The 23,675-nt window shown below is 37.5% G+C and overlaps 1 protein-coding gene across 2 annotated transcripts; it reads left to right on the top strand.

The window, feature by feature from the left end:
- Window positions 1–3,014: 3,014 nt before the first annotated feature.
- LOC127856297 (protein-glutamine gamma-glutamyltransferase K-like) lies at window positions 3,015–23,315 on the top strand. Of its 2 annotated transcripts, XR_008037950.1 has the most exons (17): window positions 3,015–3,281; window positions 4,559–4,664; window positions 6,737–6,894; window positions 7,682–7,812; window positions 10,083–10,236; window positions 11,331–11,449; window positions 13,244–13,357; window positions 14,881–15,206; window positions 15,506–15,615; window positions 16,739–16,901; window positions 17,194–17,330; window positions 18,623–18,714; window positions 19,738–19,942; window positions 20,077–20,249; window positions 20,490–20,632; window positions 21,547–21,907; window positions 22,870–23,315. XR_008037950.1 is itself a non-coding variant. In XM_052392409.1 (16 exons), the coding sequence occupies exons 1-16, from the start codon at window positions 3,017–3,019 to the stop codon at window positions 21,686–21,688; spliced, it is 2,538 nt and encodes an 845-aa protein (XP_052248369.1). In that variant the 5' UTR covers window positions 3,015–3,016; the 3' UTR covers window positions 21,689–23,315. The 2 variants fall into 2 exon arrangements, 1 of the variants encoding a protein (XP_052248369.1); XM_052392409.1 differs by having other exon boundaries at window positions 21,547–23,315.
- Window positions 23,316–23,675: the final 360 nt, after the last annotated feature.

The following is a 23,675-nucleotide window of genomic DNA, read 5'->3' as shown; positions in this document are numbered from 1 at the left end:
TGCTTTACATAAGGAAGCAGTCCATCACATTGTAGAAAACAGATATTTCTATGAAACTTTTGTCTATGATGAAACATTTGATGAATACGTTAAGAATATGTCTAAGAATGGGACATACGGCGACAACCTCACGCTCATTGCACTTATGAGAGAATATAATTTGCAGTGCCTGGTAGTTTCTACCCGAGGACTAGAACACTCATCAATTGTGTCAGCAGATGGAAAGTTCGATGGTGATGTTGGAACAATTGCATTGGGGTATTTCCCAGAAGGATTTGGCATGCATTACGTTAGTATCCGTATCAATCAACGCGTGTACAAGGACATAATATCACGCTTAGAACAGTCGTATGACAACGGTGACTCTGGCGACAGCGCTGCGTCTGGCGACAACGCTGCGTCAGGCGACAACGCTGCGTCTGGCGACAACGGTGACTCTTGCGACAACGGTGACTCCGGCGACAACGGTGACTCCAGCGACAACGGTGACTCCGGCGACAACGGTGACTCCGGCGACAACGCTGCGTCTGGCGACAACGGTGACTCCGGCGACAACGGTGACTCTGGCGACAACGGTGACGTCTCTGTGTGTTCAGCCCTGAAAGAGCTTCAAGATATGATAAACAATAGGAGGGCACAGAAGCGAACGACTTTTCCATTTCTGATGTTACCACTTCACATTCAAGTTGAAATTTTTAAGTTCTGCATACAATCAAACCCGTCAATCCAGTTTGTGTTGGCGAAGGTCGGCAAACCCTTTAGAGATTTAATAAGGTCAATGAGTTTGCAAACACCTAGAATTTACATTCGGCCGGATATTGGACTAGATACTAGTAACAGAAATCCTGTTAGCGTTCGTTTCCTATTAACAAGAGCGGGCAGAAACAGCGGTCTTATTTCGGCAATAAAAGAAATCATCAAGGGGCCAAAATGGGCAAACGCATGGCTGCGTTTGCGTGTTAGTGGAATCGGTTGGTATGATATCATAGATGTCATGTACAGACATTACAGGTGAAATATACATGTATATCGGTGTTTGGAAACCTGTTATGTTATTTTTGTGATTGATGATTATGTTCTTCTACCGGAAATTTGTTGTCATTTGCTCATTTACTGGTAACTTTACGAAGCACATTTGGGATATTTTGGCTGCTACTAAAATGAATGTATATATGTATATTATGTCTTGTCAAAATGCTACAGTTGGATTAAAATTTAAATGCTGTTCTATGTTCTTCAATATTACTTTGAAAAATCCTGTCAGTATACCAATAAATGAAAAAAGTACAAGTTTGTTGAATCTCTTGAATGAAACAAATTATAAAATACAAAATGTAAAATGAATATGTGATGATGATGATGACAAAACATTTGTGATGATGATGATGGTAAAAAAATTGTGATGATGATGGTGGTGGTGATGATGATGACAGTGGTTATGATGATTGGGGTTTGATGATTGTGGTGATGATGATGATGATGATGATGATAATGATGATGATGATGATGATAACAAACGTTTTGGGATGATGATGACAGCGATGTTTATCGGACGATGATGATGGTTATAATGATGATGATAAGTTTTTAGATGATGATGACGGCGATGTTTATCGGCCGACGATGATGATAATGATGATGATGATAACAAAATATTTGTGATGATGATGATGGCGATGTTTATTGGCCGATGATGATGATGATATTCTCATCGTCGTCATCATCATCACAACATCCTCATTATCGACCGAAAACATCGCTGTCATTATCATCACAAAAAAAACTTTTGTGATCACCATTACGATCATGATAATGGATATGATGATGTTGGTTTTGATGGTGATGATGATGGTGGTGTTGGTAAAGATAACAACGATGATGATCATTGGGGTGTTGATAATTGATGTGATGATGATGATGATGATGATGATGATGATGATGATGAGATAACGATGATGATGATGATGATGATGATGATGAGATAACGATGATGATGATGATGATGATTACGATGATGAGTGTGTATCATATTCGGAACGAATGTGGTACATTTTTCATCCGAATATGGTACAAGTTTGTACCATATTCGGTCAGGCATTTTACCCCAAAACTGCAGATACGTATATGGTACAATTAGACAGTTGTACCATATTCGGCCGAATATGGTACAAACTTGTACCATATTCGTTTTTGTACCAAATACGGTCCGACTGTGCTATTCGGAAATGATAAAAACAAATTGTAATACATATTTCTTCGCCGTGATCCGAACTCGGGGCCTTAGAGCATAAATGCTTAAGCAGTACCCATTTGCAATTAAGATTTCATTCAATTGATGTGTATTTTTACCGCTATGTAAGTGGTACTGGTATTTTCCAAATAGTAGATAAAAACATTACATGCGTTTTCTTATTCAATCAATTTTGATCGCTTTGTTATTTCTTATATTATTTTGTCTATGAATGCTATTGCGTAAGTTTCATGTGTGATCCTTACATCTGTGAATACACCTGATACAATTTGTCAGTCTGTAAAGTGGCTCCCTTTAACTATTGCTAAGGTGATTAGCTTGCCTAAATATGGCTAACTTGTACTAATACTCAAACTATTTCAGATTAAATGGGGCTTTGTCAACCATATTTTACTTTGTGATTTTATACGAATTTTCTAATCTGTGAAGCGGTCCCTTAAACTGCTTTTACGTTGATGTCACAAAACAAACATTTTCAAATTGTAATGGACTAAATGCTATCACCTCGCATGTAAAAACATTTAAAAAACATTTGAGACGCGTTCTGAGAAAACGGGGCTAAATGTATGTGCGTGTCAGGGACGACACTTTCCGCTTTTATGACATTTTTCGTTTAAATGAAGGATCTTCTTAGCAAAAATCCAATTTAGGCGGAAAGTGTCGTCCCTGATTAGCCTGTGCGAACTTCAAAAGCTAATCTGGGACGACACTTTACGCACATGCATTATGCCCCGTTTTCTCAGAACACGACACAATTTTAGGAGAATGTTCAGCCGCTACAGAAGCTCTTTCAACCCGTACCTGTTCAGCTATCCCAACTACTCATACAACTACGATAGGAGAAACAATCGGGGTAACAACGAAGTCCATCGGAGCCCGTCGACGGAGGAGTACCATTATGGACGGGCCCGGGACACGCCGCGATACTGGGAGCGGGATCGGGCGATAAACAACTATAGGCACAGGTCTAGAGGCGGGCGTTCTACTGGCGAGGAGACGGTGACTAATGAACGGGAGAACGAAAGACCAGGTTTTGTTTTTATCAGTTTTTGTTTAAATATTAAATAAGAATGTCGCATAATAGTTTTCGAGCATTCTACTAGTATATTCTTAACATTCCCGATCTATTTTAGATGCGACCCTTTGCTCTCGAGATGTCTATCAATTTCAGACGTAATCCAAAATTTCAGCCCAATCTCCATTCTCGTCATTGCAGATACAAGCCTCTATTTAAAACATGAATTTTCCATTCAGGAGACACCCCGCCATTTTCAGACACGCATTATCCATTCAGACACAATGCTCTATTTCAGACTTCTATTCTCCATGTCCGGACACGACCCTTCATTTAACCCTTCCAGCACTGGAACCCAATTTTAAAGGCCTTTGCAAACAGTTTGGATCCAGATGAGACGCCACAGAACGTGGCGTCTCATCAGGATCCAAACTTTTTGCTATTTTGATAGTATTCTTTGAAAACAAATCGAAGAAAATGCTGATTTTAGAAATTCAGCAGACGACATTTTAGCAGACGACAAATTTCCCAGCATGCAAATGGTTAAGGCATGTACCCTCCATTCCAGTTTCGCATTTTGCATTCCAAATACAGCCTTCCATTTCATAAAAGCATTATTCTTTCCACTCAAAGCCTACACATGAGCCTCGAATTCTCCATGTCAGACACGCACCTACCATTCTTGACCATTCGGCAATGTCATCACCACGGTGCCTATAACACATGACTTTCTAAGATCCGTGCTGGAAAAAAAGCGCGACCCAGTTAATATTTTTAATGATGCCTTTTTAAATATTGCACAATTTGTAATGGGAAAAAGTGGAGAGCCCGCTTATTTGTGAAAGTATTCTATAGGTATCATGATCTTTTAAAACAAATAAGTATTTTTCAGTAAAGCACAAAAGCGCGTTTGTAATATGGAGTCCCCACACTGATCCGACATTTTTCTAACCGTTCAAACGCGCGGTTGCACTTTACTGAAAAAAAACTTATTTGTTTAAAAAGATCACGATACCTTTAGAAAACTCTTACGAATGAGCGGGCTCTCTAAATTATCCCATTAAAAATGGTGAAATATTTAAAAAGAGATCCTTACAAAATGTTAACTGGGTCGCGCTTTATTCTCCCAATACAGATCCGAAAAAGTCACGTGGTCTAGGCAACGTGATCACACAGGCAAGACACACATGCGCTTTATTTTCCCTACATTTTGGATTATCAGCGTCAATTGCTGATCTTCGTGGCAATTTCAGGCTCACAAAAGCTTTTCCAACATACCGCTCATTTTGCAGCCACGCCCCCAGCGCCCCGCCCCAAGCCCGAGCCCGATGATCTCATGAAGGTCCTCAATGTCAAGGCCGTTGATCTCCACATCTCCGAGAACACGGTGAAACACAAGTAAGAAAAGGTGCAATGTTACAGGAGCTGTTCAATATAGCTGATCATATTTAAATTCATTTTCCGAAATTTGTCAGGACAGTTTCTAACTTTCTAAAACTGCAGTTAAATTGGTTAAACTAATAAATGATGGTTTAATAGTTAATACTCATGATTTGTTCCTTTTTTTCGGAAAATTGGACTAAATGCATGAGCTCGAAGTGTCATTTCAGATTAGCCTGACCAATCCGCACTGGCTTATCAGGGACAACACTTCCCCCATACACTAGATTTTTGTTTTAGACGATATCATCATTAAACGAAAATACCATAAACGCGGAAAGGGTACATGAATACATGTTAACATCGTTATTAATATAGACCCTTACAGGTCGTGTACATTAACTACACTGTATATACCATGCATATTAATGTATGTAAATAAACATTCTTTTGTGAACATAACACTTTTGCACACACAAAATCATTAATCTTTAATTTTGAATCGAGTTATCAAATAGATATCCTGGCCATCTTTTGCATTCGCTTCAGTAGCTTCTCGATTGATAAATAATTTACATTTAAACGTCGCTATCGATTTTTTTCCGCCCGCGAAAAGTACATCGTTATAACAATCACTTTTTTACAGAGAGCTTAAGGTAGCGCACCTCTAATGGGCACATATCCAAATATAATTTAATTAATTATTTTCCTAATTAGCATCATTTCACTGAACTACATGCAAATTTGTAGGTAGGCTTTCCATGCTTTTTAAAAAAAATATACCGATTTTTTCAAAACCACCCTCAAGCTCGGCTTTTGTCCAGTTTATTTTCAGCCCTGGGGTATATAAAAGTTCCATAATTCATTCAGATTATCAAATATGGGCATGCAGTTGGTGTGTACAGATGCAGTAAAGGTGTTTAAAGTTTAAACAAGATGAAATAAGTATTCTTTTACAGACATTTATTTTTTTACATTTTTTTATCTATGGAATAGCGCCTAAGTGATTTCAGCCAAGTAAAAATTGGGTCGGTTAAAAACAAAGTGTCATAAAATTCTAAATAGTATCATTTAAGTTATATTTTAAACTTATTTTTTATAGAAACACTATATACAGCAAAAATACCAAGAAATAGACAGATTTACCGTTTACATTTTTAAATAAAAATAAAAATGCAACATGCATCATTCGTATTTTCAGCAGTAATTTACCCAATTTAGCCATAACGTTGTTTTAATTTTAAAAATGGAAGGATGTTCTTACAATTTGTAACATATTTAACAATAAACATAGCTTATATGCTATATTAAATCAAATTACGTTAGAAAAGAAATAAAACGCGTCGCAAAAAGTATGCGATGTCGTCAGGATTCGAATCTGCGCTGGAAGATCCCCAAATATTTATAGACCTTCGCCTTAACCACTCGGCCACGACAATTTCACATCAGTGCAACCTTAAATTAGATATGCATAAGTAAACAGGTAAAAAGGCTCATCGAAGAAATCGCGAAATCGTATTTTTCAGATGATACTTGGATCAATGTCAATATTTATAGTGAAAATAATGTATTCAAATGAATTAGGTAAACACATATCAAATTTCGAAGTTTGGAAAAAATAAAATGCATCTCTCCGTCCGTCCGTCTGTCTGTCTGTCTGTCTGTCTGTCTGTCTGTCTGTCTGTCTGTCTGTCTGTCTGTCTGTCTGTCTGTCTGTCTGTCTGTCTGTCTGTCTGTCTGTCTGTCTGTCTGTCTGTCACACTTTTTTGGATCCTGCGATAACTTTAAAAAGTTCTTTATACTTTTTCATGAAACTTGAAATATGGATAGATGACAATATGGACATAATGCACGTTATTTGAAATAACTTATTTCATTTTGTTCCTACGTCAAAAATTCTGGTTGCTATGGCAACAAATATAAAATCTGACAATGCTGGACATTTCTGACAATGGTGGAGCCGGTAGGGGACATATATTGCCTGACAATAGTCTTGTTTAATATGTTGTTATTAAAACAAAATACACTTTATTTTTAAAAATCATATCCGGTACTTTGTTTACACGTATAACATGGATAACGTTAAATAGAACGGATGAGTACGTGTGCACTAAAGAACGCAGCGTTGACGGAAAAACGTTACCGGCGGATCTCGTCGTCCGACGAGGGGACACCTTCAAGATCACCCTGACATTCGACCGTCCCTATAGCAACGAGAAAAATGACGTCACAATAAAGCTTACCATAGGTATATTTGCAAACCGTTTATATTTCCTGTATCATTCAATGTGTTTCTTAAAGGGGCCTTTTCAAGTTTGGGTAAATTGACAAAATTGAAAAAAGTTTTTTTCAGATTCGTAAATTTTCGTTTTAGTTATGATATTTGTGAGGAAACAGTAATACTGAACATTTACCATGCTAAGAAATAGCCATTATATGACGACTCCCATTGTCGCGACCAGGGTTCGATTCCCGGGCGGCGCATGCGTTGATTCACCGACAGTCTTCAACTATATAACTTGTATAATGAAAACATTATTCAACAAAAACGTTTGATCAAATAACTTAAAAAACTATTTGTAGATTTACCACTTTTACAAATACCGTTATCTAAAAACACTTTACCGATATCTGGATGATAAAACAGATAGCCAATGCGTTAGAATGTTTAAGGAAGAAATAATATAAAATGTGCCGATTTGTCAAATAATACACTTAACCCATTTATGCCTAGCGTCTAGAAAAAAAGGCATTGACAAACAGCCTATACCCAGATGAGACGCCACATGATGCGGCGTCTCATCAGAGTCTGCGCTGTTTGCGTAATGGAATTTCTGTACGAAATATTCTTAATATAGAAATAAATATATAAGACATCCCTAATTTTGGAAATAAATGGATCTAATTTAGAAGGATGGGAGAGTCCATTATGCACAATTGGGTTAAAGATGCAGTTGATGTATGCGTTCGTTATAATACTGAACGCCGTTTTGGTTTTGCATGTCCTGCATTTTAAATCCCTTTTAATATTGCAGGAAAACACCATGCGGCGAATCGAGGCACTGAGGTAGAATTTCTGGTAGATGAAACAGGAAACAAGTCCTTCAAACCGGATGAGTGGGGCGCCCTAAAACTCGAGTCAAGCGGAAATGACGTAACGATTGCTGTATGTACTCATTATCGTTGAACCGCCCTTACACACTGACCCCATTTTTAAAATGAATGTGATAATCTGAGAATAGTTATTTAATTAAGCAATTAGTTCCAATCAAAGGTCGCCGTGGTGTAATGGGTATGGTGTTCGCCTAGCGACCGGGAGGTCACGGGTTCGATCCCCACCGTGGGAGTTTTCTTTAGATCTGCCCCAAAGACACCAAGTACTGGTTCTAAGCCCAGGAAACGGACTCGAGAGCGTTTATATAAGCCTTAGACTTTCGATGCAATCGAGCTAAAATAAATAGGTTTAAACTAAACTAATTAAGTTCCAATTGAAGTGAATCCCTAATCTTTTATGTATGCTCTGTTACACTGATGACAATTACAAGAATAGGCAGTCCGACCCAATCGCAAATTTTCGGCCCTTTCCGTCAAACATCGGATAAGTTCGATTATTGATAATCTGCGAAGGGTACCGAATGACTCCGACCATACAAGACATAAAGGGTCATTTTCACAGATTTTGGCATGTATTGACGTTTGGTAATAATTGCTTTATATTGATAAACGTAAACATTAAATCTAAAGAGCTCCAGTAAAAACCAAGAATGAAATTAAATAAATAAATTAAAAGTAATCATTTACTGGGCTTGAACCACTGACCTTTGTAGTTAAGGTCTATCGCTTAGACCATTCGGCAATCCGTGCTCATACAGTAAGTGGTGCATTTTATACTTTACACAAGAAATCCACGTACTTGCAGCCCTACTACGCAGGTAAGCGATCTAGGGTCCTCTTGTTAAATCAAGTGCTTGCCTGCATATAAGCATAGCATGGCAAATTATTATAAAGATAGATACGCTCTGAAATAATGATTCTGAATAAAAATTTGATTCAAAATATAACTTTCTAGTATTTTATATTTAAAAAAATACAACTATTGTTCTTTTTAACCCATTTATGCCTAGCGTCTAGCAAAAAGGCCTTTGCAAACAGCGTAGACCCAGATGAGAAGCCGCATGATGCGGCGTCTCATCAGGGTCTGCGCTGTTTGCTTAAAGGAATTTCTGTAAGACATATTCTAAATATAGAAATAAATATACTGGACAACCCTAATTTTTGAAATAAATTGATCCAATTTAGAAGGATTTGATACGATTGTTTATAGTATCGTGAATCATCGCGCTCATGCTTAATAAATTGGTCGCTATGGTGGAATAATTCTTAATAATCAAAACTTGTGCTTGTCATGGAATTATTGAAAACAAGGAATATCTTTATTCGCGGCTTATTTTACATTATTACATATTGCTGGTCATAAACCTATAGATACAAAACAGAACACCAAAAGAAGAATGGAAGTGAATTAAAACATATGAGTCAACCGGCCACACGCGAAGTATCCGTACATATTTTAAACATTTATATGCGCGATCTTCGAACAAACCTGTTTTAGTGGTTTGTCGGGCATTGCTATTTGATCCGATGATTAACAGAATCGAGAATCATCGCGCTCATGCTTAAAACATTAGTCAATATGGTGGAATAATTCTTGTTAAATTAATCAAAAATAATAACCATCATGGTATTGTTGAAAACACATTAAGAATCTATTCATACCATATTTATATCATTGAATATCTTCATTCAACATATTTCTTGTCTAAAGAAAATTCCAGTTCACCTAGTTCACGTGATAGCGTCTATATTATATAACAATTATTTTATTGGTCGCGAACTGACCCTGATACCTTGAGGGTTGGAATGCAATGTATTAAAGTGAGGCTGCGCTTCCACTGCCGGAACGACGGCTTGTTTAAAACTTTATACTTTTACATGTTAAATACCGATAGTTACAATGATTTGAAACTTGTGACCGCTTTTATCACCTACCGGGAAAATACAATTCGTATCTGGAAGGAATACGAAACACGTTGCAATTAAAGTGTTATTTTGATATTGTCATTATGTCGTTCGACATTTGTTCAAAAGCTTATGCTTCGTGTAAACCAAATATTATCTTTGAAGTCAAAATAATCACTAACTATTACTGCAGCTGATATTTAATTAGAAAGATACATACAATAATCAAGTTCTAAATATCCAGTACTTTAGAAAATAATCATATTTATATCATAATGTTTTATATTTATATTATAATTTATACGTATTTAGTGTTAATTCATTATTTTACCAAACACTGCAAATAAACAATTTAATGAAATTAAGACTAAAACATTCACATGAGAAGTATCTGTCAAAGACTATTTCAATTTCTAGATCCACGTTCCCGTGAATTGTATTGTGGGTGAATGGAATCTGCACGTGCGCAGTCACGCACTGGGCAAGACGGAAACAGGCGAGGCGAAGACGCTAGTGTTTAACTTCGAGCACGAGCGAGACATTATAGTGTTGTTTAACCCATGGAAGAAAGGTGACTTTGTAACCTATGTCGCTGCATTAAATCGTATTTGTTTGATACATGATACCGTTAATCTACCGTGTTGAGTAATTCGAGTTCATCCATGTGACAAAATCAAGATTAATCGTGCTTGTGCAATTAGACCTTTACATTCGTCATCGTTTTTTAAAATAAACGATTGCGCGATAACATCCCTGATAACCAAATTGTCCCATTATACAAGGTAATCAAACAATTTCTCGTGCGACCAACAGCGATCTTCATGTGAGAACAATCAGCCACGTGTCTTTTCGATAGCAGGCAGTCGTCATTCTGTGAACACGGATATTAAAGCTTTTGCGTAAAGTGCGGTCCCATATCAGGCTATATTGCCCAGACAGGCTTTAAAGAGAAGACACAAACCGCTATAATGGATTTAAGGGAAGACACACTCCGCTATAATGGATTTAAGGGAAGACACACTCCGCTATAATGGATTTAAGGGAAGACACACTCCGCTATAACAGATTTAAGGGAAGACACACTCCGCTATAATGGATTTAAGGGGAGACACACTCCGCTATAATGGATTTAAGGGAAGACACACTCCGCTATAATGGATTTAAGGGAAGACACACTCCGCTATAATCGATTTTTTCGTTGAAAAGAAGTCTCTTCTTAACGAAAATCTAGTCTTAGCGGAAAATGTAGTAACTCACTAGCCTGTGCGGACTTAACATGCTAATCGGATGCGACGCTTGACACATACACAATAAGCCCCGTTTTCCAAGGGTATTGCTCAAATATTGGAACCGCGTTCTGAGAAAACTGGGAATAATGTATGTGAGTAAAGTGTCGTCCCAGATTAGCCTGTGCAGTTGGCACAGGCTAATCAGGGACGACACTTTCCGCCTTAACTAGATTTTTGCTGAGAAGAGACTTTCTTTAAACCACGGAGCGTATATTGACATCTAGAGTCCGTGTTTAAACAGAAAATTTCATAAAAGCGGAAAGTGTCGTCCCTGATTAGCATGTGCGGACTGCTCAGGCTAATCTAAAACGAAACTTTACGCACATGCATTAAGCCCAGTTTTCTCAGAACGCGACTCATTGTATGCATCCATTAGGTGACGGCGCTCACATGGAGGAGAGAGTCTTACTGGACGAGTACGTGCTCAACCCCTCGGGCTGTGTGTACCGGGGTAACGCATGGACCCGCGGGGCCAAGGAGTGGAACTTCGGACAGGTAGTATGGCGCACCAATGCTCGAGCAGCATTTAGATGCTGCTCGGCCAGCAATTAACTGCTCGAGCAGCATTTTTTCTGCTGCAGCAGAAATATCCTGCTCGACCAAATTATGGCATCAGCCAAACAGAATAAGATTACACATAGGCATAAATCATGTAACGTTGGAGCAATTGATCAGCCAGATTTGCATGTTCCTACATGACTTATAGATTTCAAAGCTTAATTATTATTTTATGAACAACTACGAAAAAAGGATGAAAATTTAATAATAATTGATTGAAACACAGATTATGAGTTTGTTGCAGTTTTTCTAAAGTTATTGTCAGGTCTATTTCGTTTCCGTAGAGGTAGCTTATGTCGTCCGTTTGTAAGCTCAAATTTGATTGGCTGACGGGTTCAAGGGCTTATTCTTAAATAAATGCTGGTCGAGCAGGATTTTTCTGCTGCAGAAGAAAAAAATGCTGCTCGGGGAGGAATTTTGATGGTCGAGCACGATCTAGATACTGCTCGAGCAGCAAATATGCTGCTCGAGCAGCAATTGCAGAAAAAAATGCTGCTCGGGGAGGAATTTTGCTGGTCGAGCACGATCTAGATACTGCTCGAGCAGCAAATATGCTGCTCGAGCAGCAAATTACTGCCCGAGCAGCATATTCTGCTGCAGCAGAAATTAAAGTTTCGACCCCTTTGGTGCGACATACAGGTAGGGTGTCATGTTAGCGCAGTGCTCGGTTCAAACGCTTTTCGACCCGGCGATCCGGATGCAATTCCCCCTACTGGCGCATGTGAGTTCTGATATTGGTCGCATTTATAGAAAGGTGTTTTTGTCTCAGGGTTATCTTGTTCCACGAAACACAAGACTACGCCAAAATCGAATAGGTTGGGTAAAGAATGAATGATGATGGAATGATCGTTCATTTTCTAGAAAAAAAACACGACTCGTTCAAGTTCCATTAAGCTACACTAGGTTGCAGGACGTGTTTTTTAAACGCATGTGTCACTTGTCACAATAATTTTAAGTTACATTTTTACCAATATTTTGATCGGGTCATTTCGATAGCACAGAATGGTCATTCAGCGTGATACTTTACAGCTTTAACTTTCGAACAGTCTGCAATCGTTGCAAACCCACGTTTGTTGATAATACAAATTCTATTGTTTTGTTTTGCTTTCTGATTGTTCTCAGAAAAAGTACATTCAATAGAAAATCAATAATATTGAAATGGTTCTTTTTGCGTTGTAGACCGAGAATCACACCCGTCTGTGGTCCAGAATTGCCGGGGATGAATAATTATTATTTAACTATGTAGAGTGTCAGAAAATCTACACATGAACTTTCTAATTGATATCCTCATACAATATACGTATTTAGTAATACAATGTTTAAAATGGTTTCGTTAGAATTGCGAGTGAGTGTACCGATATCATAATGCATTTATTAGGTAGTTTCTATAAAATATTTCTTGTTATAATGTATCGAAAGCAGTATTCGTTTTACTGATTAACATTACGATACGAGGGTACCTTAACCCATCTATACCTAGCGTCTATAAAAAAGGCCTTGGCAAACAGCGTAGACCCAGATGAGACGCCGCATCATGCGGCGTCTCATCAGGGTCTTCGCTGTTTGCTTAAATAAAATTCTAAAAGAAATATTCTAAATATAGAAATTAATATACTAGACATCCCTAATTTTGGAAATAAATTGATCGAATTTAGAAGGATCGGAGAGTCCACTAGGCATAAATGGGTTAACAAATATTGTATGTCAAAGTGTGCTTATCGTTCTTGCTAGTTTGAGGAAGACATTCTGCAAGCCGCTCTGTTTCTGATGAGGAAGGGATTCAAGGAGGATAACTCTCGAGCCATGGCCGACCCGGTGAAAGTGTCGCGAGTTCTTGTAAAAATGGTATACGAATATTATGTGATTGCATATGCCTTGTTCTGAGAAAACTGGGCTTAATGCGTATGCGTAAAGTATGATCCGAGATTATCCTGTGCAGTCTGCACAGGCTAATCAGGGACGACACTTTCTGCTTAAACTAGATTTTCGGTAAAAAGGGATTTCCTTTAAACGAAAATACGATTAAAGCGGAAAGTGTCGTCCCTGATTATTCTGTGCGGACTGCACAGGCTAATCTGGGACGACACTTTACGCACATGCATTACGTTTTCTCAGCACAAGACTCAATTATTATATTCCCAATTGGACGTCTTTTTATTTTATTTTATTAAACAAAATTTACCTTAATTAAAAATCAAACATTTATTAGTGTTGAAATAAATATTTTCAATATTGTAAGCCCGAAATAGATTTATTTCTCTTGATGATACTATGATACGTGGTCAATCAATTGATTTGTCGCCTAGCAATTAAGTAAACTACCAAATAATCTCTTCTTTCCAATATGTGAAAATACGTTTTTATCGCTTATATAAGAAGTCTTATTGTTCATAATGTTTGTGCGATCTGCAAGTGCTTTCAGTTGTTGATGTCCAATAAGATAATTTTACTTTCTGTCCTCACGCATAGATTAGATAACTCGTTCTTTTTGTATTAATGTGTCAAATATACTGATCTTCTTCAAAAGTGTGTGACAAAAATATGATTTTTAACGTGGATTGATTACTGCAGCGGCATGTTGATAAGTGGCGACTCATAGATAATTCTGAAATTCATTAGTTTCGTGTCGTAGGAAAACCATGCGTATAGGTGCACTAATACATCTATATGCGACACACATGTCGGCGGTGGCAGCGCCCCCCGTTTTTGTGCAGAAAAATACTAACAAAGTGTGTATTTAATCATGATGGAATGTTGGAATGATGGAATGATGGAATGTTGTGCGGTCCAACATGAGTGCCAGGGGTGTCTTTGTGAATACTTATATCAAACATGATTAACCCATTAATGCCTAGTGGACTCTCCCATCCTTCTAAATTAGATCAATTCATTTCCAAAATCAGGGATGTCTAGTATATTTATTTCTATATTTAGAATATTTCATACAGAAATTTCTTTAAGCAAACAGCGAAGAACCTGATGAGACGCCGCATTATGCGGCGTCTCATCTGGGTCTACGCTGTTTGCCAAGGCTTTTTTTTCTAGACGCTAGGCATTCATGGGTTAAGCCCCCGTCAGGTGTCTCATCCTACTCGCAGAGTTTTACATGTAAGGTATAGTGGAAAATGTGTTCGCATAGTCTCAAAGAGGTCTCGGATTTGGTCCTCACCCATGAAACGTTCCAATGATCTTCTTTTGACAGAGAAGAACTTTTAAAATCAAGGAAACGGTCCTCGATAATACTAAAGCTTCCGTTGTGATCAATGAAGCTTGAACCATGAAGCTTGAACAATGAAGCTCGCACCATTGAACTAAATGCATCTTTATAAATAGGTTAACACTAAACTTAATTACATTTAAACGTCAAGGTCAACTCTCAAGACGACAATGGTGTGCTGGTTGGAAACTGGAGTGGTAACTACGCGGACGGCACCGCCCCGACGGCCTGGGCTGGGAGCGTCAAGATCCTCCGGCAGTACATGAGCACGGGCAAACCCGTGCAGTATGGGCAGTGCTGGGTTTTCTCGTGCGTTACCACCACATTGTGCCGAGCACTCGGCATCCCCTGCCGCACAGTGACCAACTTCGCCTCGGCGCATGATACTGACGGAAGTAACTGCATCGAGAAGTACTTCCGGCTCAACGGTAACGCTTTGGAGAAAGCTGACGTCAGCTGGTCTGGTGATTCCGTTTGGTACGTTGAGAAATCAACTTGTTTTGTTAATGAATTAATCTCAATGATTCACTAAATGTTTATTTTGTTCACTTACAATATGGATGCCCTTTGCATATTGGAAATAATTATTTATTACCAATAATTTTTAGATAACCGCACTATGGACAAACAACCTCGTTATATTTCAACGGCTCTCGAGTGCGTGCAAAATTAATGGCGAATTGGCCCTGTTATATTGTAATGCAGTGATTTTGTAACTGCCTTCAAAACACTGCACAGAAAAGCAAAGTGCACATTTCTTTGCCTGCATTTGTCAGGAATTTCCACGTGTGGAATGAAGTGTGGCTGTCTCGACCTGACCTTGAACCTCGGGGTCATTACGACGGCTGGCAGGTGATAGACGCCACTCCTCAGGAAACCAGCGAGGGTAAGATACTAGTATAGTTATTAAAGAGCGGTCATTTTAGCTTCGTATTAAAGAGCGGTCATTTTAGCTTCGTATTAAAGAGCGGTCATTTTAGCTTCGTATTAAAGAGCGGTCATTTTAGCTTCGTACGATTTTGGAAACATAATTTGGTGTAATGTTATGGCTTATTGGTTATCACAGCCATTGTTTGTTTATCAAGTGATCGTCTTTTGCAGCCATCAGTAAGGTATGGCGCATGTTTTACCAGTCGTTTCATGACTAATGCAAATAAGGCATAATATCGAGTTTAGGAGTGAATTGCATCATGCATTGTGCTTGAAGTCCTTACGCACAAACGAGGCAAAGTGTTACAATTTTAAGTATTCCAACTTAGCTGAGACTGCTTGCTTTGATACCATCGGGGCTTGGTGGACGTCAGTTATCAGACAAGGATACTATGCTGTCACCGTTTCATGTTATAAATAAGCGAAGACTGGTCTGTTCAGTTGCACGACAGAGGTTTTGTGTAAGATTTTTCAAAAGTTGACATAATAGATATAAATAAAATTTTAAGGGCCTATCAGTGTCAAACCACACTATAACAACAGCCACGAGTGAAAAAATATTTATTCTATCACGAGTGAATTAAAATCGATATTCCACCGAATCCAACACATTTTCGTTTTATTTTATGCTTTTTTTCACAGTTTATTTAAATTGTTAAAGAGTTTAACTAAAGAATTTCGCTGGGATAATGACCTCATTTCGTCAAAAAAATGACGTCATTTCACAGTTAACAGTGAAAATTATCGATAATTTTCACTGTTCATTTTCACTGTTTGAAACAGTGAAATTATCAGTTTTAATTCACTGTATTTCTCTATAATCCACCGGAAAGCATAAAATAAATTATTCTCTTAGTGAGTAAATAAATTGTGAAGTCTATATACTGTGTTGTGGCTGCTGAAGTTATGACGTTTCTCTCTTAAAATTGTACCAAAAGATGCAATATATTAAAAAGTATATCGTAGAATCTGAGTCGGTATTCAACAACACATTAGAAAATAACACGGTTAGTAATGTTCAAATGTCAAAGATTACTTGAGTTTAACAAGTCCATTGAATGCCCCGCCCCTTTCTGCAGGAGTTTACACATGCGGCCCGTGCCCCCTAGTGGCTCTGAAGGCTGGCGAGTGCGGAGTGAAGTTTGACACTGGCTTCGTGTTCGCCGAGGTGAACGCTGACGAGGTTCACTGGGAGCTGCTCCCGGGCGGCGGCACTAGGCGCCTAAAGGTGGACAAGAAAAGGTGAGTTGACTTCCGGGCAGAGAAACTAATTACAAAATATGTATTGAATGCAATTCACTTGGCAATAAGCTATTATGTCTGTACAACAATCAACATTTCATATAAACTAGTAATCGCGTAATCGCAACAAATCATTTTAATTATTCAAAATCATTTATTTTAAAACATAACACTTGCTACGTACTTTACAAGAAGTTCTATATAGTAACATTTAAAGTTCATTTGTAATTGATGTACATGTTTATTTTAATGCGATTAAAGGTGATAAGTTACACATGTTCTTTTCTGCAAGCATTGGCAAGTTTATCAGCACTAAGATTCCCGACGGGAAGCCGTATAAGCTGTCGGAGGCGCCGCCTAGATATGACCTTCAACCTTTGTCGGAGATTCGCCGTCTGGACATCACTGATCTGTACAAATATCCCGAAGGTACGATAGATGTATTGTTGCGTAAAATGGGCCTTTTCACATGTTGGTAAATTGACAAAATTAAAAAAATTGTTTCAGATTCGCAAATATTTGTTTGTTTTGTTTTGGGAGGAAACAGCAATACTGAGAATTTACCATGCTCTAAAATATCCATTATATGCGTCTTTTGACGATTTAAAACCTGAAAATAATAAAGTGTTGCAATGCGAAACAATTGAATAATTTGGAGGGTTCTGTTGTGGTCGTTATATTTTGTGATACTACGAGGATTGCTAATATTAAGTATAAAATACATCTGGCATTGTATCCGGAAGGATGGCCGATTGGTCTAAATTGTATTCTTTATTTTTTACTGGAGCTTTTTATATCCAAGATTTACATTTATCAATATAAAGCATTTAATGACAAACTTCAAAACATGCCAGAATCTGTGAAAAGGCCCCTTTAATGCTTTATATTGATAAATGTAAACATCAGATCTAAAAAGCTCCATTGAAAATCAAGAATAAAACCAATGAAAGAAATAAAGAAACTCTCATCTGGGCTCGAACCACTGACGCCTGGAGTGTAAAAGTCTTTCGCTTAGACCATTCGGCCGTCCGTGCTTTTCATAACTGATGAGTTTTATGCTATATATAAGCAATCTTCGTAGTATCAAAAACTATAACGACAATAACAGAACTCTCCAAATTATCCAATCGTTTCGCGTTGCAACGCTTTATAATTTTCAGGTTTTTTAAATCGCCAAAAGATGCATATAATGGATATTTTAGAGTATGGAAAATGTTCAGTATTACTGTTTCTTCACCAAAATCATAACTGCAACGAAAACTTGCAAATATGAAAACTGATTTTTTTATTTTGTCAATTTACTTAAACTTGAAAAGGCCCCTTTAAGATTCATGTCATGCGTTTTTAATTTAACATGGAATTGCTGAACAATATGGTTGTGTTTTGTTTTTAAAAATGATGACTAGCAAAATAAAGCGTTATTAATAAACAAAAACTACCTTATTTAAATACGTAATTTAATTATATATGCCTGAATTCAGTTGAATTTAGTAAGTTTACCTAAGCATGTTGCATTCTACTACATGTTGTGTATGTATACTTCGCTCTGCTGTACGGTGTTGCAATGTGAATGTACACACACGTTCTGCGAGTGTACTTTGCCACCACCCGAATATATATATATAAAACAAACGATTTAATGCTTTTTTCCATCGAAACTTACAAAGGCGTTTTCCAAAATGTGCACGTAATCATATAATCGATGTTCCGTTTCTTAACAGGAAGTGAGGAGGAACGAAAAGCGGTGCTGCGCGCGCATCAAACTGCAAACCACCCAGTTCCCGGCACGTATGAGACGGAGTCTGTAGTGGAGGTTGTGTTTTACACTTTACTATCGATAGTACATTAAACTTTGAATAAAATTTTGACGAAAAAGGTTCAAGTTAGATAATATTTTCAACCGTTTTACATTGTGTAATGTTTAAATGTCCTCAACTTGTGCAGTATTTCGACGAAGAAGTATTGGAACGTAAATCAGAGATTTCATAAAAATCATAGGACATTGTATCAGGAAATTGGTTTCCGCGCAGTATCTAGATAATCATTTGGATCATATAAATTAGTATGCTGGTTAGCCTTGACGAAATAATAAAATTATTATTTTAAAACAAAAGATCTTAGGTCAATGTCACAGTGACGACCTTGCTGCAAGTCAGGGCAAGGTCACAGTGACGACCTTGCTGCAAGTCAGGGCAAGGTCACAGTGACGACCTTGAAGCAAGTCAGGGCAAGGTCACAGTGACGACCTTGCAGCAAGTCAGGGGGCATACATGTATAACAAACATTTCTTACTAAAATATAAACACAACACAGTTTATATTTCGAAATAGAATGACGAAACAGCAACACATTTATAAAACGTATCATTCGAATTTGTTTGTTTTTATAAAGACGCTACAATATATCAGAGTACATTACAATTGAATAACATAAGGAACTGTCAAATTGAGATGGAAACTTTTGTTTATGCCTTACAAATATAAATCATAAACAGTAAGGTAACACTCTACCCTAGGGATTGATCGTGGATTTATTGGTATGGCCGTTCTACCCTCAACTCTGATTTGATTAGGTGATTGTCAGTTATTGGCCTGAGCATGTACCCTTGATGCCGGTAACCAGCTTATGTACACTTATTGCCGGTAACCAGCTTATGCAAAATTATTGCTGGTAACCAGCTCATGTACATGTACCCTTGATACCGGTAACCAGCTTGCCCAGGAAAAGTGTCCGTATATTGAACATAGATCGCCGTAGAATGACTGATATACTGTAAAAATGGGCAAAAATATAAAACACAACCACAATATAAGAGTGACTTTATGCCGATTTCCAGCACATGGAGTACCACCTCCGCCACAGCCAAGAAGTCTTGATAGGCGATAACCTGCCGCTAGAGTTCACGGCCACCAACACCGGAAGTGCCGAGCGCGAGATCATGCTGGCCTCTATCAGGGTCGCATCCAAAGCCTACACTGGCGAGACGGGCAGGATCTTCTTTGAGAAGAAGTTTAGTGGAGAGAAAATCGCAAGCGGAAAAAGTAGGTCAAGTTTTGGTTGGGGTATACATGCACTAGCCGTTGTCGTTATTGAGTTATGTCCGTTTTGCGACAAATCAGACGCGTGGGGTCTTTTTAGGTTATTCAACATAATGTACATATATTTTTCACTCCAGCCGTGTCGTTCAAAACGGTTTTGACGGTCGCTGATTATCTCCCTAATTTGATGGAGCTAGCCGGACTGTATATCGAGGCTACCGCTACCGTCAAGCAGCTCGGCAATGAGCCTCCGCAGTCCAGAATAAAGACGCACGATTTCCGCTTCCGGCGCCCAGACCTGGATGTGAAGGTGATATAGTAGCTTTCTCGTTGCATAGACCTCGATTGGTTACAGCAAAAAAAATGTGAATGTTTGTATTTATTGGACACGAATACTTTCAGTCATTAGATATTAATAATTCATTAATTGGAAATGAACGTTCTCATCTTTTGGAAATGAGCAATTTCATTTATTTGAAAACTTTATATAGAGTCATTTGTTTGCGCAATATTATAATTCTGTTCTAAAGATGTTTTGTTACACTTTCAGGGTCCTCAAGACGGCAAGGCACGGTTAGGTGAGCCCATGCAATTCGTGGTGAGCTTCACCAACCCGCTTCCTCAGGCGCTTATCAACTGCGATATCTCCATGGAGAGCGACGCCTTTGAAGATATCAAAGACGAACATGTTCCGTACGTATACAAACATAAGTATATGTATTTTTATGTCCCCAATCTATACTGGGGGACATACTGTTTTTGCCCTGCCTGTTTGTTGGTTTGTTTGCGTCAAACTTTAACATTTGCCATAACTTTTGCAATATTGAAGATAACGACTTGATATTTGGCATGCATGTGTATCTCATGGAGCTGCACATTTTGAGTGGTGAAAGGTCAAGGTCATCCTTCAAGGTCAAATATATCGGGTGACATAGTGTTTCACAAACACATCTTGTTTAGATATACTGTTAGTTGGTATTTACTCTTCATGAGTTGCAATCTGATCCCCGTCTCGGTCAACTAACTTGTGAACACATTGGACATGAACTCCTGTATGGGCAATTCTCTCCCCATCCCGCTCTGATTCAAGCAGGCCAGTAATATGTTAAAGGCATACGTATGAGGACTTCGTACCAAAAGACCATCTACTCCATTGAAAAGTTTAAGTTTGTTAAAGCGAGATTATACGATTTTATATGTGTTAAATTGTAATATATTGATTAAAATATGTTACAATAACACAATATATGCAAGAAAATTTAAACATTGAAGACGAATTTCATAAAATTCAGCAAAGACAAATTAGCGCCCCGAGTCGATTGTGACGAAGAAATTCCGTACATATTTTCCTACAATAACCAAAGCATTCGTCTTTTTTTAGGATCGGAGTTAGTGTTCGTGTGTCGTATGAAAAATATTGTTGCAGGAAATTAAAATGATCCGTAAAACAAAATTGTGTCTTTGTATCGTATGAACGAATCTCCACTAAAACTAAATTTAGATTCAAATCGTACATGCATGACATACATGCTGACGAATTCGACTATACAGACAGTTTCGATTTGAGAATTAAACCGACATACATATCGAAGGCCTGTTTATTCCAGAGATGTTCCTGCAAAGGCAGTGTTTGAGAAGACATTCAAGCTGATACCCACACGACTCAAGCAGCATGCCGTCATCTTCAGCTTTGACTGCAAGACTTTAAAGGACATCGCCGGCTCTGCGACCGTTACCATTGAAAAATAAAGTAATCGTTACCTCGAAAACATAAAGCGACGAATGCCTTACAAAATTGCATAACTGTAACCATAGAAACATCGAACAACCGTTAACAGCGAGATAGAGCGACCATTTTCTTAGTAAATGGTGTCCGTTACCTCAACCTCAAGAGACCTTGATCCAAATATTGAACACAGGTTTCCATAGACACACACACGACCGTAACCACGATATGAAGAACAATTTGTAAGAAACATTTATAATCCGAAAATTATCGTAATATATGCAGTAATCACACAAAAGGCATGTAATTCGGGTGCTTTTAGCTAGTATATACTTCTTTATTTATGGCGTGGTATGATTGATTTTAGAGTGCTTATTTCGGATTTATACATGGCAATATCTGATTGGCTTTTGAAATATTGTTCTTTATAAATTTTTTAATAACTCATTCAAGCTCTTTCCTAAATCACGTGTTCATGTATATCCATACATACGGATGGTTTATAATATTATAAATCCTTCCATTAATACACTCCCCGAAAGAGGAGAGTCGCTGCATCGAACGACCGTCCGACTAAATATTTTTAAGTTTGCAGTTGCGAGAAAAAAATCCACTGATACTTTCGTAAATCAAACGTGCTGTCCCTCCCTCTGTCCGTCCGGTATTTGCGATTAATTATAGGAAGCTTTCCATGTAGCGTTCACATGCGAATATAGTCAGATTCTTCCGCTTTATTTCTTTAATAGTTGTTCTTGGCCTTTTGATACCAATAGGGTATGTTCTTTGCCAAGAAATGTCCATGGAACCTATCAGTTGAGTTCCATGATATTTTAGGCAGTTACCCTTCCAATGTGTGTACCGCATGGTGTCATGTATTTCCTGTTCGTTGATCATTGATTTGGGTTATTGCTCATTTAATTATAAATTTGAATGTTTTAATTCTGCATCTACTGTATTGACCTTGAAGGATGTCATAACGCTCATTAATAAAAGTCACGTATAACATAGACATCAAAGAGGTAAGTTTACCATCGGCTTTTCTGAGCTTAAACACTGGCTTTTCTTAAATAATCCTGTATAATGTTCAACCATTATTGTGAGAAATAATTAAGCCCACCGTGCCAAGCTGTTCCATTCGAATGCGTATTTCCGGGAGTTGTTGCCCTTTTAATTGAAAATATATTATCAGTATATATTTTTATAGGGGCATATTAGTTCGTGCGAGACCTTTGGAACAACTTACCATATTGGCTGTGACTGAACCAACAATATCCGTTTGGGGTAGGCAAATTGTATTACAAGCTCAGCCAACTACTAAATATCGTTTTATGAAGAGTGCGAGGTTATTTATATGACCATGCTCAATATACTCAATATATCCATAAGCGCATTATCGGGAAAAATCCATTGGTTTTAATTATTATTATTTTTATATTTCATAATCTTGCTATCCTTAACATTGCATTTATATTATATTAAACTTGAAAGTTATTTTTCATTATGTACTCTTTATATAATAAAATGTATAGAAATATGTATGTTAAATTGTGTATTTGTATGCTATCATAAACATTGCATTTATATTATATTAAACTTGAAAGTTATTTTTAGTCTTTATAACAAAATGTATAGAAATTTATATTTGTTGAATTGTGTATTTTTATTTTTATGCAATCATTATCATTGCATTTATATTATATTAAACTTGAAAGTTATTTTTTATTATGTACTCTTTATAATAAAATGTATAGAAATATATAATAAATAATTATGTTGAATTGTGGATTTTTATTTTTACATATATAACAAGCAAGTTTGCATTGTTGTATTAAAACGGTATTTAAATATTTGGACAATGCTACTTATAGTGAGACCCTTGTAATTAAGTTGCAAGTTAATACTGCTTTATCAAGGAAATTTAACAACGTTACATATGCAGTCATCTGGAGCTATGCGCGCGGATCATTAATCAAATAAAAAACATATTTATAACAATTAGTTAACAGTGGG

The sequence above is a fragment of the Dreissena polymorpha genome, chromosome 13, assembly GCF_020536995.1.
Source record: "Dreissena polymorpha isolate Duluth1 chromosome 13, UMN_Dpol_1.0, whole genome shotgun sequence".
NCBI classification, from domain to species: domain Eukaryota; kingdom Metazoa; phylum Mollusca; class Bivalvia; order Myida; family Dreissenidae; genus Dreissena; species Dreissena polymorpha.
Note: the sequence above shows the minus strand (reverse complement) of the source record. Positions and strands in the feature narration are given on the sequence as shown.